General features: G+C 30.9%; 2 protein-coding genes across 2 annotated transcripts; one reads left to right on the forward strand and one right to left on the reverse strand.

The window, feature by feature from the left end:
* Positions 1-1,976: 1,976 nt before the first annotated feature.
* Positions 1,977-8,201, forward strand: LOC130961955 (protein PMR5-like). Its single transcript, XM_057888011.1, has 5 exons — positions 1,977-2,408; positions 2,891-3,068; positions 4,610-4,788; positions 5,408-5,566; positions 7,459-8,201. The coding sequence occupies exons 1-5, from the start codon at positions 2,077-2,079 to the stop codon at positions 7,799-7,801; spliced, it is 1,191 nt and encodes a 396-aa protein (XP_057743994.1). The 5' UTR covers positions 1,977-2,076; the 3' UTR covers positions 7,802-8,201.
* Positions 8,202-8,356: 155 nt separating this feature from the next.
* LOC130961947 (asparagine synthetase [glutamine-hydrolyzing] 2) lies at positions 8,357-12,818 on the reverse strand. Its single transcript, XM_057888000.1, has 13 exons — positions 12,608-12,818; positions 11,284-11,422; positions 11,102-11,197; positions 10,865-11,006; positions 10,587-10,777; positions 10,347-10,508; positions 10,180-10,260; positions 9,838-10,059; positions 9,559-9,693; positions 9,391-9,471; positions 9,219-9,305; positions 9,011-9,118; positions 8,357-8,849 (listed from the first exon to the last, which is right to left on the reverse strand). Exons 1-13 carry the CDS (start codon positions 12,685-12,687, stop codon positions 8,616-8,618), a joined length of 1,758 nt encoding a protein of 585 aa, XP_057743983.1. The 5' UTR covers positions 12,688-12,818; the 3' UTR covers positions 8,357-8,615.
* Between the last annotated feature and the right edge of the window lie 1,333 nt (positions 12,819-14,151).

Genomic DNA, 14,151 nt, shown 5'->3' on the forward strand with positions numbered 1-14,151 from the left:
AATATATATGTTTTTGTTATTAAGAGGTTTAAAGTAAAAACCTTTCGTTTTTTTATTAAAATTCCGATTCGTACTCGCGAAAACTCATTATTAAATAAAGATAGTATAAAATAAAAAAGGTATTATATTATGAGGTGCTAAAAGTTTAGGTGTTACATTATAGTATCAGAGCAGTTCATTCCTGTTAGAGCCTTGGGAATAGACTGACTATACGTCACTGCATACTCTGAGTGTTTGTCATGCAGTAGGACTTGTCCTAATAACAAGAGTTTGAATCTCAAATGCATGATTGTCCATTGATTAATGTTGTTAGTCGATCGTTGCATACCTTATAGTATTAAGTCTGGCCAACTTAATACTGATGATTTGTGTATACAGAAACACTAATGGATTGTTATAGATGAAGTAGAATTAATAGGTGATGCGAATCATGAAGTTACGTTTTAAAGATTGAATTCGATTCGGTGTATACTCTCTATTCGTGATATGTGATTTGGTGCCACCTCTTCTTTCAATATTTTTATTGGGATTCTTTGTTTTGAATTTTCCTCCTTAAAATGTGATTTGATTACTTTTTTCATCTATATCTTATCATTTCTATATACCTTTATTTGCTTGTAAATCTAATTGCCTACCTGACTTCATCTACATTCATCATCACAATGTACTTTTCTTTAATAATATGAGCATGTTAATGAATTTAGGATGATGATTATAAACTAGGCATGCCCTTGATTAAATTCTCAATCTCATAGGTAAATTTGACATAATTCTATGAATGCGAGAGAAGAAAAAGCAAAGAACATATGCTTATATCAAAATTGTGTAGCAGGATTCTTTTATAGAATAGGGAAATCAAAGTTCTAGCCATATGTATATTCTTTCGTTCTCATATACACCAAGTATCCTCAACTCTCCTTTACCAAATAGAAAGTTAAAGAGGATTCTTGTTCCTAAGGCTAAGAAGTTACACCAATCTAATATTTATATGGAGGGAAAGCATCTACAATAAACTTCATCCTTCGTATATTTTTAGAATAATATTCCAATTTTTTGTAATTATTTTTAGTTTGTACAAATAATTTTTTGAAAAAAAAACTGGTCTTGGAATATTAAAAATAAAAATGTATTATTACTAACTCTTAAAGTAATAAAATAATATGGAATAACAGACTCAAATATGATTGATCTGTGATGAATAATTACTGAATACTTACAAGTTATTACTATATTTAATTATTGTGTAAAATTAATATTTAATAACACCTTATTGTATACACCAAATTTTTTTGCTACTTGAAGTTCCTTCATTATGGTACCTTTTTTTCCCCCTTAATTATGGTACCTTTTATCTTTACCACACTCAGCACTTGAAAACCACAAGTTACACAACACAAGCCCACAACTTGGAAATAGTAGGACCCCATTTTTAAAGAAAGGCTTTATGTGTTGGTGAATTAGGTAAAAATGTAAAATTACTTTTTTGAGTTTTATACATCTATATGTAAAGACATATTTTAAATACGATATTTATTTAACATTGTTCAACATACTGATTTTCGTATTTAATTATACATATATTTATATATACATAAATATTATTACTAATATATCAAATTTTATTATTAATATGCATTTTTAAAATAAATTTAAATATATATTATCATTTATTAAAATAAAAAATTATTATAAATATCTTATATAATTAAAAAAGTATTAAAATAATTAAAAATTAATTTATATTTTAATATTAATAAAATATTAAAAAATACTTTATATTTGTGTATCTTATAAAAATTTAAAAATTGTGTAAAAGTAATATTTGTAAAGATCTAATTCAGCCATTCTCACATGCACATAACCCCACCAATTTTTCCAAACTCCAGAAACCCAAACCCTTTGTGTGTAGCTAGCTGTATGACTATATATATTATTCAAAACACTCCAAATATCTTTCTTCCCTCTTCCTCCATTATCTTTCTTTCTCTCCTCCTCTGTCTGAACCTTTTGGCTCTTTCTATACCCTTTTTCTTCCTCCTTTCCTCTCCATCTCCCTCTTCCTTTTAAGTTTCTCAAATGGCACTTCAATCTCCAGCATCTCTTCTTCTTCATTTCCTTGTCCTCTTCATCACAACACTTTCCCTTCACTCTAATCTATCTTTCTCAGCTTTGCTACTAAGTTTAAGGCACCACCATCAGCACTTGAAGAGTGAGAGACCAATGATTCATGCAAACCAAAGCAACTGTGCATTGTTTGTTGGAAACTGGGTTCATGATGATTCATACCCTCTTTACCAATCTTCAAGCTGCCCCATGATTGATCCTCAGTTCAACTGCCAATTGTATGGTAGACCTGATTCTGATTACCTCAAATACAGATGGAGGCCCCTCAATTGTGATCTTCCAAGGTAACATACAATATCAGTGTTCTAAAGATACCATTTTATGTTTTTAATTTATATATTCTCACAGCAAAACTAGGAGCTTAGTGTTTTGAAGATGCCCATTTTGTTCTGTTATATCTTTTTATGCTTTCACTGCAAAACCATAAAATTAATGTTTTAAAGTTATTATTTTTATGTTATATCTTCATATATTTTTTCACTGTAAAACCAGAAGACTATTATTCTAAAGATACCCATTTTGTTATTTATTTTTATTTTTGTGTATATTTTTCACTGCAAAACCAGAAGTCTAGTGTTTGAAAGATACCATTTTTATAATATTTTTTGTGTATTTTTCTTGCAAAACCAGAAGACTAGTGCCTTAAAGTTGCCATTTTTAATTCTGAATTCTCAGTCTTTTCTCAATGCATGTTTGTGAATTTAAGAAAAGAATGTGCTATCCCTCTCTGAATGGTTTTGTAGCATGTTGTTGTTGTTGTTGGTAGGTTCAATGGAGGTGAATTTCTGATGCAAATGAGAGGGAAAACAGTGTTGTTTGTGGGTGATTCACTTGGGCATAACCAGTGGGAATCATTGATCTGTATGCTATACACTGCAGTTCCTCAGTCTCAGTCTCAAACCCAGATGGTTAAGGGAGAGCCTCTCTCAACCTTCAGATTCTTGGTCAGTCTCATGAAACTTCTTAACATTATTTCCAATGTTGTCCCTCGAGATTTGAAAATGGCAAATTCGTCCTCACTGTTTGTAAAAGAGTGATATGTTAGTCCTTTCTTGAAAAACCATGAAAAATGATATCACTTTTTCTGTACACGTCTTTTGTACACTTTTTTTTATGGTATAAAAGACAAATATTTTATCTTTTCTCACTTCTTATCAGTCATTTTTAATACCAAAAGTGGAAGATATACAAGAGAGTTGTACACAAAAGTGGTGTATAAGCATTTTTCAAAAACTATTATGTCCTCATTTTTATTTGGAATGGTGAGGAATTAACTTGTGTGTTGAGATATTGTCATTTTCAAATTGTAAGGGACTGTTTTGTCATATTGGAGATTTCGTTGTGATAAAACTGTAGGATTATTCGTTTGATCCATGTAGCCGATTCCATCTAGTAAGGCAAGACCCTTGTTGTTTTTTATGATGTTTAGTTACGTATTTCATTGAGTAATGTTATTCGAATCGACCAGTGTGTAGAAGACAACAAACAAAATATAAGAATAGAAAATAAGAGTTTGGTTATGGGAGTGGGATCTACACCAAAATCTTAGCTGGAATGAGTGTTGATGCACAGTACAATGTTTGGATGTTCAACAAATATATTTCCTAGTCTTTTTGGCAAAAGAAGAATCCAATTTTAGTTCACAAGGGAAAAAGAGAGTCAGCAAGTTGATTTTTTTTTCCAGCTGCAGAAACAGTTGATGTTCTTTGTTAAGTTCCATTGGATTTGAGAGGGGGATGGGGTTCATGATATTTTCAATAGGACAAGGAATCTGTTGGGAAAAGTTGTCTATGAAAGTGTGAATGGGACCCAAAAAGTACTGTTAAGCATTATAATTTGGGCTAGTTGAAGAAAACTGGAACTGATTCATCTTCATTATGCCTTTTGGCCTTTTGGGAATAAGAAATTAATTCAATGTTGTTTTAGCACTAAGCTAAATTATAGGGTAAATACTCAAATTGGTCTCCGAAGAAATTTTATATCAAACATTCTGGCTCCCAAAAAATTTTTATTCTCTAGAAGTTCTCGAAAATTACTCTCATAAGAAAAATCGTTCCTTTCTTTATTTTCAATCAAATTTTTAATATGCGTGGTGGACGTCCTTAACAAATTTTATTATAAGACAATTAAATCAAAAAATATCACTCTTACTCCCCTTCAAAACTACCAATCTATTCGATGGAATTAATTTCTGACGATTTCTAGAGAATAAAAATTTGTTGGGGAGCAAAGTATCCGATTTGAAATTCCTTAAGGACCAATTTGGATGTTTATTCTAAATTATATTATGACTTTTTGTAGAATAATAAACCGTTACTATTTAAAATTTTCCATTATGTTTTTACTCTTACACGAGTTACCATGTTCATACTTTTGTCAGCATCATAAAAGCACGTTTATAGAATTGTTTTGGCATTAAAAGTTGCATTTTACAGCTGCAAAAAGAGAGGGTGGTCCTAAATGAGTTTTGATCTGGTATGTGCAGGACTATGGTGTAACCATTTCGTTTTATAAATCTCCATTTTTGGTTGAGGTTGATGTGGTGCAAGGGAAGAGGATTCTCAGAGTTGAGGAGGTTGATGGCAATGGCGATCCGTGGAGGAATGCCGATGTGATTTCTTTTAACACCGGACATTGGTGGACTCATGAAGGCTCTCTTCAAGGGTAGGGAAAACAATCTCTTCCTCTTTTATTTTCTTTTAGAGAATTAGACATTGTTCATCAAAAAATCTAAACAATGCTTATCTTTCTAATTTCTTTTTACCTAAAATTTTTATGTAGTTTAAGTTTGCATTGGTGATTTTTGAAAGAGAATTAATGTTTTCTTTTTTAATTTGTTTAATTGGTTAAAGCATTGAATTTTAGAATTGCGAGTAAACATAAAATGGTTAAAATGGTGATTTTTTTATTTTAAGATTACAATTTTTTTTATATATAAAAATCGTACAAAAATTAAGGTTTCAATATATTTGTTGTAAAGTAAAATATTTAAAAATTTGTCAATAGTAATCTTAATATTTGTCTCTATCCAAAGACACATGTTAACTAAATCTTATTTAATATCAATTTTAAGAGTAATTTGGTATTGTGAATTTAGCTAATATATATCTTAAGAACACAAATTAAAGTTATAAATTAAAAAGGTTCTCATGAAAGGTATAAAATTGAGTTTTTAATATATTTATTATGTATTTATTAATATAAAAAATTTAGAAACTTCTATTAATAATAATCTTAATCCGTACCCGGATATCTAAACCCTTATTATTAATATTAAGTGCAGATGGGATTACATAGAATTAGGAGGGAAATACTATCCAAACATGGATCGTTTGGCAGCTTTGGAAAGAGGACTAAGAACATGGGCTAATTGGGTGGAAACTAATATTGACAGAACCAGAACCAAAGTATTCTTCTTGGGAATTTCTCCTACTCATACCAAGTAAGTACCCTCTTACTCTCTCACTTCTTTCTATGTCTTTATTATTGACTTCAACTTCTCTCTCTTACATTATTGTATGTGTGTCAGTTTTCTTGTCTTTGGGTTGGCATTTTCAAAACTTAGATTTTTTTTTTTTTTGGGTTGTCTACGGTATTCTCTAGTTGACTAGTTCGACAGGTCAATGATTAATCTGTCGCGAATTTGAGTTCCATTTAAGGATTTGTCGCTGGCGAATTGTTACATGTACAAGACATAATTCAAACCTGACACTTGTTTAAGCGGACGAATGAGTTGATCACTCGACTAACTTAAGTTGATTCAATACCTAGATATTTTACTTACGGCTGAAGGAATTCGTGGGCGTTTTTTTGTCGCTTGGTCCAATCTATCCTTATCACTCACACATACTCACTAGTCATATGATAATGGTAAGCAATAATTTTTCGAACAAGTTGAATAATTAAATGCTTGGAATTACGTTATTTGAAAATGTTATATCAAAAAATGTTACTTTTTAGCAACATTTGTCCCAAACTAACCAATACGGATATCTTGTTTAATAGTCTATATTAATACAAAATAATACATTTTGTTCAAAGTTAATTACTATATAATATATATAAAAAGAATTTCAAAATGGGAAGGTACCTTTTGTCGCCTTCATGGCCACTCATGTGACATGAAGTGCTGGATCGTGTTGTTTCGATACAATGTCCTCAAAAAAGTTAAAAATTATTTTCTTTTTCTATTGAAAATCTTGTCGGTGAAACAAAACACTTGCATCATCCGATGAATGACTTATAAATACAAAAACCGCGTTTTTATATATGTCTATGATATTTTCCAGCTTGAGAGGCTGAGCTTCATTTATATAAACATGTTACCTCTATTAATTCATTTTTAATTAATTAAATGTATATAACAATGATAAATGTGAAGTTCGTGAAAATGATAACTACATTTATTTCAATAAAAAGGTTTTGGATTTATTTGTTACAAATAACAATTTTTATGAATTATATGACAACTAGTATTTTGAAAAAGAAAGTTATGCACCGAACTTTTTTCTTATTATTATTATTATTATTATTATTATTATTATTATTATTACAATCCCGTTATGTTATCAACAGTATTTCTGCCAACTTCTGCCAATTCTTATTTATAGTTGTGTTTAATGAAAGTGTCTTTGTGGATGTGTCTAATAAAAACGTCTTTTTTATGGTTGTGTTTAATAGAAGTGTCTTCATAGATATATTTTCTGGATGTGTCTCTTTATATATGTATTTAAAATATAATAATTAATTATTATTGGCAATAAGTTGACAGATAATATGTTGGTACCCTATACTTTTCCTTATTATTATTATTATTATTATTATTATTATTATTATTATAGTAGAAGTACATATTAAAATTTAAAAAATAATTGTTACTCTCGGGCCACCCCATTTCATACAAAGCATATTTCATAATGTCGATGTAGCTTTTTTTATTATTATTTGTTTGTTGATTTAAAATGTTGCACAATTTTTATTATTAGAGGGTTTTGACTTATAAGCTATTAAGCTCTCTCATAGGCATATGAAGGAACATTCACTATAAAAAAAAATAAATTTCTTTAATGTTTCATTTATTGTCACCTTCCATTCATTAATATTTATATTTGTAAATAAAAAAAAGTCTTTGGATGAATCTCATAACATGTCTTTAATGTGATTACCTATTTGTCAAACAAAAAATAGGACATGCATGATGCAACCACATTACTAGCCTAAAATTCTCATCTCCCACTTACTTTCTTTTTTTTTTTCAATTATTGTTTAAAAAAAAACATGCATTCTTATTTATCATTATAACCAGTGCTAAAGAAACTAATTAATAATGTGCAGCCCAAATGAATGGAACAATGGAGTAACAGGAGTGACAAGAAAGAGTTGCTATGGCGAAACAGAACCAATAAGTGCAACATCAGCCACTGCATACCCAGGTGCTGAATATCCTGAGCAAATGAAGGTTATTGACATGGTCTTAAGAGACATGAAGAATCCACCTTCCCTTTTGGACATAACATTGTTATCCGCATTTCGAAAAGATGGCCACCCTTCGATCTACACCGGCGATTTGAGCCCTCAGCAACGATCTAATCCTCTTTACTCAGATTGCAGCCACTGGTGCCTCCCCGGCCTGCCGGATACTTGGAACGAATTGTTCTACACTGCTTTGTTCTACTAAACATTTTTCAGCCGAAACGACGAAAAATCAAAACAGGTATCCTTCACAGGAGGTAATGCCGTTCGAGTTGAGAATATCTGCATCTTTCTGGGGTTGGCTCTTCGGATGAGAATGTTTTCCGGCGCACAAGACTCGGAGCTTGGAGCCGAGACCCCGATTAAGACGAGAATCGAGCATGTACTACTTGAATCAGCCCTGGTGGTTAACTAAATTAGTTATATATGTTTTAGAAGCTTAATGATTAACAATACATTTTCCTTTTGCTTCATTTTTTTCTTTTTTATAACTTTTAAATTAGTAGGTAAATGCCATTTATTTGGATGGTTGCATGATGGATAACTGCTTAATCTGTACAGATATTCTAGTGAAATGAGATAATTCTTTTTTCTTCATTATTCTATATTTCTATTCTGTTAGTGTAAAGAGAAAATTTCAGCATAAAAAAAAAAGAAATTCAAGTGCTTCATTGCACCATTATGATGAAAAACATAATCTGCTTCAACTAAGTTTTGTTGGTGATCCATGTTACTCAAATAGTTGGACTTGCATTCAAGATTAACTAATAAGAGAAACACAATCTTTTCATCAAAATAATACATAGTATACATTATAATAGTGTTCAAAAAGGAAAAGATATATAGATGGCACAACACTTGGGATCTCTTGGCCTAAAGCCTTATACAACAGTATATATAGCAACTGCTTGGACAAATTACATTGCAGGCAATGCAAAACTCTCATTTTGTGTTCACTACCACATAGGATCTTTGGTGTTATTTAAGAAACAAAATATCCCCTTGCCATATGGATCCTACTAGCTCTGAATGGCAACTCCAAGTGGAGAAATCTCCATCTTAGGTATGATCTTCTCTGGTCCTACGGCGGCTTTGGCCGAGTTGATTTGGTTCTCATAGGCCGAATTGTGAACCCCAAGCGCGGCTCTTCCGGAAGGATCAAGGTTGTTAGACCATGCAGCATCCCACTCTACTGCTTTGGCTGTGCTACACGCAACACTCGCTCCTCCGGGAACTGTGAGCCTAGCCGAGTTCTGCAAAATTGAATCAAACAACACAATACAATAGATTTTCAATTAGCCCTTGTTGAAATCAATACATTTCATGGTGTCCCCTAGCATCAGGGTTGGTAGGGAACCAAATTAAGAAGAAATTTCGAATCTTATTCGTTCAGGAGATTTGATATATCAATTACCTGAGGGAAGAACCTCTCAAAGATCATCCTATAGTAATATGCTTCTTTGGTGTTTGGTGTGTTGTGGGGGAAGATATTAGCAGCATTGAGCATCATCTTATCAGTCACCTATGAGAAAATATCAAGAACAATTAAATTACATGACTTAGCTCTAGAATTTTTTATTAAGGATTTCATGCATATAGTATAAGATTGGATTCATATTTACATGTTTTGCAGCATGTGCTTTAAGGCCATCAATCCAACTATAGCCAACTCCATCACTGAATTGTTCTTTCTGCCTATATAAAATGTGCTGCATGACATTCAAATTTCATGTTAGTTTAATAAATAAGCTTTTCCAAAGATCTATGGAAACTTCATCAGATTGCAGATATTACCTTTGGCAGATAGGGGTGTTCTTCGTCGTCAAAGGCCTTCCTCAGAACCCATTTTTCGATGCGTCCTTCCTCTGGTTTTATCTGAAAAGGTCACACAATAAATCCACTTCATAAAAAGTTATGTAACTTTTTTAAGTGATCATGAGTCACAGCATTCGTTGTGCGTACCATTTTGTTCTCAGGATCTATATTCATCGCGACATTGATAAACTCCTTGTCCAAAAATGGTACTCTGGCTTCTAGACCCCAAGCATATGTTGATTTATTGGCCCTCAAGCAATCATATTTGTGAAGTGCCTTAATCTGGATTAACAAAAAAAAGGTAAAAGAACAACACATATTAGTTAATCCTAAACTTGATATATTCATAACTCATGAACTTGTTCAAATTTCTAAAGCAACAGATATCTTGAAACAGAGGAAATATATTGTTAATATTATGATGACCTTGCGGCACGTTTCTTGGTGGAACTCCTCCTTGTTTGGTGCCTTGTGGAAGTAGAGATACCCTCCAAAGATCTCATCAGATCCTTCTCCAGAGATCACCCATTTGACGCCCAGCGATTTGATCTTGCGCGACATAAGGAACATGGGAGTGCTTGCTCTGATTGTGGTAACATCATAAGTCTCAATGTGATAGATAACATCTTCAATAGCATCTATGCCATCCTGCATCCACACCACATATTATGATTGAAATTATAATTCTTTGCATAGATTGAAGACACCCCAAAATTCTTAAGCATGGAAATATTTATGAATTATGATTATATATATACATATATATACCTGGACAGTAAAGTGAAACTCATGATGAACTGTGCCTAGATAATCTGCAACTTCTTTTGCAGCCCTTAGATCTGGTGCTCCCTAGTCAAAATAAGATAATATGATTCAAGATTAAAAAATGGAGTACTAAAGTTTCAATGTCTGTCATAATTTGAAAAAACAAGTACCTTAAGGCCTACACAAAATGAGTGTAGTTTTGCTCCCCACTGCTTGGCAGCTTTCGTGCCAGCTAGGTGGCGAGCCGTGATGGCGGCGACTAGGGAAGAGTCCAACCCTCCGGATAGCAGGACACCAAAAGGCACATCAGTCATCAACCTTTTTATGACAGCCTGAAATCGAAATCCATTTCATCAATACACGATACCAAAATTAAAAACATGATTAATCTTTTTGTGGATGATATGTACCATTTCAAAGGCATTTCTCAAAGCTAGAGGATCATAAGGTGCTGATGGAATAGCCTCAGAGAACCATGGAGGGTTGTACCATCTCCTAAATTCTCTATCTTTGCTTGAATACAAGTGACCCGGTGGAAAAGTCTCGAAATGTTCGCAATCATCATTCAATCCTTTCAGTTCAGACGCAATCCAAACAGAACCTAAAACACATATATATTATGAAAATTGTCACAATTCAATTCAATTGGAACCAATTCATAAAAAAAGGGCAATCTCATGAAATTTACCATCTAGGCCCCAACCAATGTACAAGGATGTGACTCCAATGGCATCTCTTGCAACAAGGAAACTGTTGTCACGAGTATCCAACAGAACAAAAGAAAATATTCCATCAAGCATGTCCACAAAACCCTCTCCATGCTCCTCATACTAGACAAAAAAACAAACAAGTCGATAAGAACAAGAAAGTCTAGTTTAATCATTGATTAATTAACAATTAACAATAATAAATAAAGATGACTAACCAGGTGTGCAATAACATCACAGTCACATTCGGTTCTGAAGGTGTGATTAGGAAGCTGTTTTCTAAGCTCTTCATGATTGTAAATCTCTCCATTCACCTGGTTTTCATTGGATCATATAATCATAAAAGGGGTTAAGAATCATATTAGTGATAGAATTAGAAAGGGTAATTAAAAGTAATTACCGTGACAACAATGGATTTGTCTTCATTGTAAAGAGGTTGATCACCAGAAGCAGGATCAACTATGGCTAACCTTTGATGAGCCAAATAGTTGTCACCATATTGGTGGAGCCCACTCCAATCAGGTCCACGGTGCTTCAATCTGTTACAACAACAACTTCACTCTCTTAAACATCAGACATGCAATCAATTTTCATTTCTAATCATAGAAAATTTTAACGTTTATAATTTTACACAAACATCAGAGAACTAATATTTTTCTCTTGTATTTGAATTAGTATTAAAAAAAAGTGATTCGTTGAGTAACTTTTTAGATAATAAAAATTTAGGTACAATTAATTTCATATAATATTAATAATTAAAAATTATTAAATAATAATTTAATTAAATTTATCAAATTATTTAATAATTTTCATGATATCCTTTTTAAAAAAATCGTATCAGTCCGTCTTATCCAGTCTTGTCAAAGCTCGCGAATTTAGCAAAACAGGTTTAGCAGATTTTTTTTTACTGGTGGATTCAAAATCTCAAATTCACCCATTTTTTCGACCTATTTTAACCTATTATTTTAAGCAAGTTTAATCTCTTCTATTTTGACTTTTTCCACCAAAATTGACCAATAATTGCATGGTTACTTTACTTGGACCCCACACACCCCCACTTGTTTCTATATATCCTTACAGTAAGTAAGCAATAAAATTAAAATAATAATAGTACTCTTTCATAGTTTTCAGCTTATCTTATCAAAGTCTTATAATAAGTTAAATCAGAAAGCTGGGAATCGAGTCCCAGCATATATATTGGAAGAGTATCAATAATAATAATAATTTTACAATTTCATTTCTGACGTATATGCTTAGCCTTTTACTTTTAAAATATATTCCATGGGGTAAGAAGACACCACCATGACAGTTAAAACGAGGAGAAAATTAATTAATCCAAATTATTAAACCCCACACCTTGACAAGAAAATAAATTAAACCATCAGTTTCAATTCTTCGCATATTTTCTTACTTCATAAACTCATATTATCTTTTTCTTTAGAACACTTTATTATCCAAAGTCGCGTCCACAATTCAGTGCACTCAATGATCATGAACTTATATATAAACCCAAAAACATTAGAAAACTCTTTCAGGGTTCGGACATCAAACATTTTACACAGTATTTAAAAGAATTTATTCACGTGAAAATGAAAATAACTAAGATTTATTTAGATAAATATTATATTAAACAGTTTAATCAAAATTTGTATAATTAAAAAAGTATAATATAATAAAGTGTATATGCATGGAAAAGATGGAGAAAGAAGGATTTATTGGCATGCCTGCGAGAAAGCTCAAGAACCCGAACCCTCTTGGCTTGGGAGTCATCGGAGCAACCAAGAACAGCAAGGATGCCACACATTCTGAGAAAATTAAAGAAAGAGAGAGAAGAAAATGGGAAGAAATTATTGAAGGAAAGAAAGTGAGAAAGAGAGGGAACAACGGAGAACAACAACTGATAGCACTGGACGCAGTTTATTGAGTTTAGTGTATTTCGCATCATCAGCCACGTATTTATAATGCAACCCCATGGGGAGGGTTCGCATAAACGGCGTCGTTTTTCTTCTATTCTTTTTCTTTTTTTGTTATTTTTATTTATGCACCGTGCATGCATTGATTTATCATTTATCTACTTTTATTTTTGAACCGTTTTAGAAAAAATATAATAACAAACTACAGTATAAATAATTATAAGCTAATTTCTTTTTATTTTTAATTTTAAAATTTAAAAAATTATAGGATAATAGAAAGTTTTTTTTTGTAATAAGTCTTCTTTTCAACTAATTGACAGGTGATATAATTATTTATATAATTTATTTATTTAAATTTTTTAAAAAATAATTTTATAATATAATATTAGACAAATTTAAAATTCGTTCTTTGTTATCTTTAAAAGAACAAATTAAAATAGCATAAATAAATAACAAAAAAATTTCTATACAAAAATTTAAAAGAAATTATTGTATAAATAAATATGTTATAGAGATATAATTATTCATTTACTTTTTTATTAGTATAAGTTTTTTTTGGTAAATTTTAAGACAATAATTAATTGGATTCAAAACAGATTTAATTTTATACACAATTTGAAAGGCTTGAACATATATCATTTACTAAAACTAAAACAATTGCTATTATTTAATTCTACTTTTGTTATTATTATAAACGTTTAATAACATTAAATAATTACATTTTTAATTAATAACTTATTAATAGTTAAATCTTTTACAAACACATAAAATTAATTACTAAATTATGATTCAATTACTCGTTTCATACTTATTAATTTATTGATTTGAGGTATTACATCATTCTTTTTTGTTTGAAAATTAGTTCATTACATCATCAGTACTATAAGATGCAGCGTATATTCCAAATTAAAATGGTGAGTTTTATGATATTTTTGTTATGGTGTTTAAATTGTCTAATTATCTTTTAAAGTAAAAAAATAAAATATTTAAAATAAAAAATAAATTATATAAAATTTATTAAATATTATTTATTTACTTTTTTTAGTAACTTATGTACAATATGTAGACATCATAACATTCACCAATTAAAATATGAGTCATGCTATTATTTGATTATTATTTCTCTCGTTGAATATTTGTGTTGCTTTCTTCGCAATGGATTTTACAGGCAACCGGATGGTCCCTCCAGACTCGACACCGGGACCACCGCCTTTTCCTCTTGTGCTGTGCCACGTGCCGTGACCTCGTTCGTTGTTTTCTATGAGATTCTTTTTCTTTTTATAATTTACTCGTTAAAATGTTTAACATAAAAATATTTAATTATTTTCAAATATATTTATTAAATAATTAAATTT

The sequence above is a fragment of the Arachis stenosperma genome, chromosome 1 (assembly GCF_014773155.1).
Source record: "Arachis stenosperma cultivar V10309 chromosome 1, arast.V10309.gnm1.PFL2, whole genome shotgun sequence".
In the NCBI taxonomy this organism is placed as follows: Eukaryota; Viridiplantae; Streptophyta; class Magnoliopsida; order Fabales; family Fabaceae; genus Arachis; species Arachis stenosperma.

What these genes read in the sequence shown, in the direction of transcription:
- LOC130961955 (XM_057888011.1), top strand. Translation starts at nt 2,077, where the DNA reads ATGGCACTTCAATCTCCAGCATCTCTTCTTCTTCATTTCCTTGTCCTC. An exon ending in CATGAAGGCTCTCTTCAAGG is followed by an intron (nt 4,789 to 5,407) that starts GTAGGGAAAACA and finishes TATTAAGTGCAG; the next exon opens with ATGGGATTACATAGAATTAG. An exon ending in ATTTCTCCTACTCATACCAA is followed by an intron (nt 5,567 to 7,458) that starts GTAAGTACCCTC and finishes AATAATGTGCAG; the next exon opens with CCCAAATGAATGGAACAATG.
- LOC130961947 (XM_057888000.1), bottom strand. Translation starts at nt 12,687, where the DNA reads ATGTGTGGCATCCTTGCTGTTCTTGGTTGCTCCGATGACTCCCAAGCC. An exon ending in ACCAAGAAACGTGCCGCAAG is followed by an intron (nt 9,694 to 9,837) that starts GTCATCATAATA and finishes TTGTTAATCCAG; the next exon opens with ATTAAGGCACTTCACAAATA. An exon ending in TAGATCCTGAGAACAAAATG is followed by an intron (nt 9,472 to 9,558) that starts GTACGCACAACG and finishes TGACCTTTTCAG; the next exon opens with ATAAAACCAGAGGAAGGACG.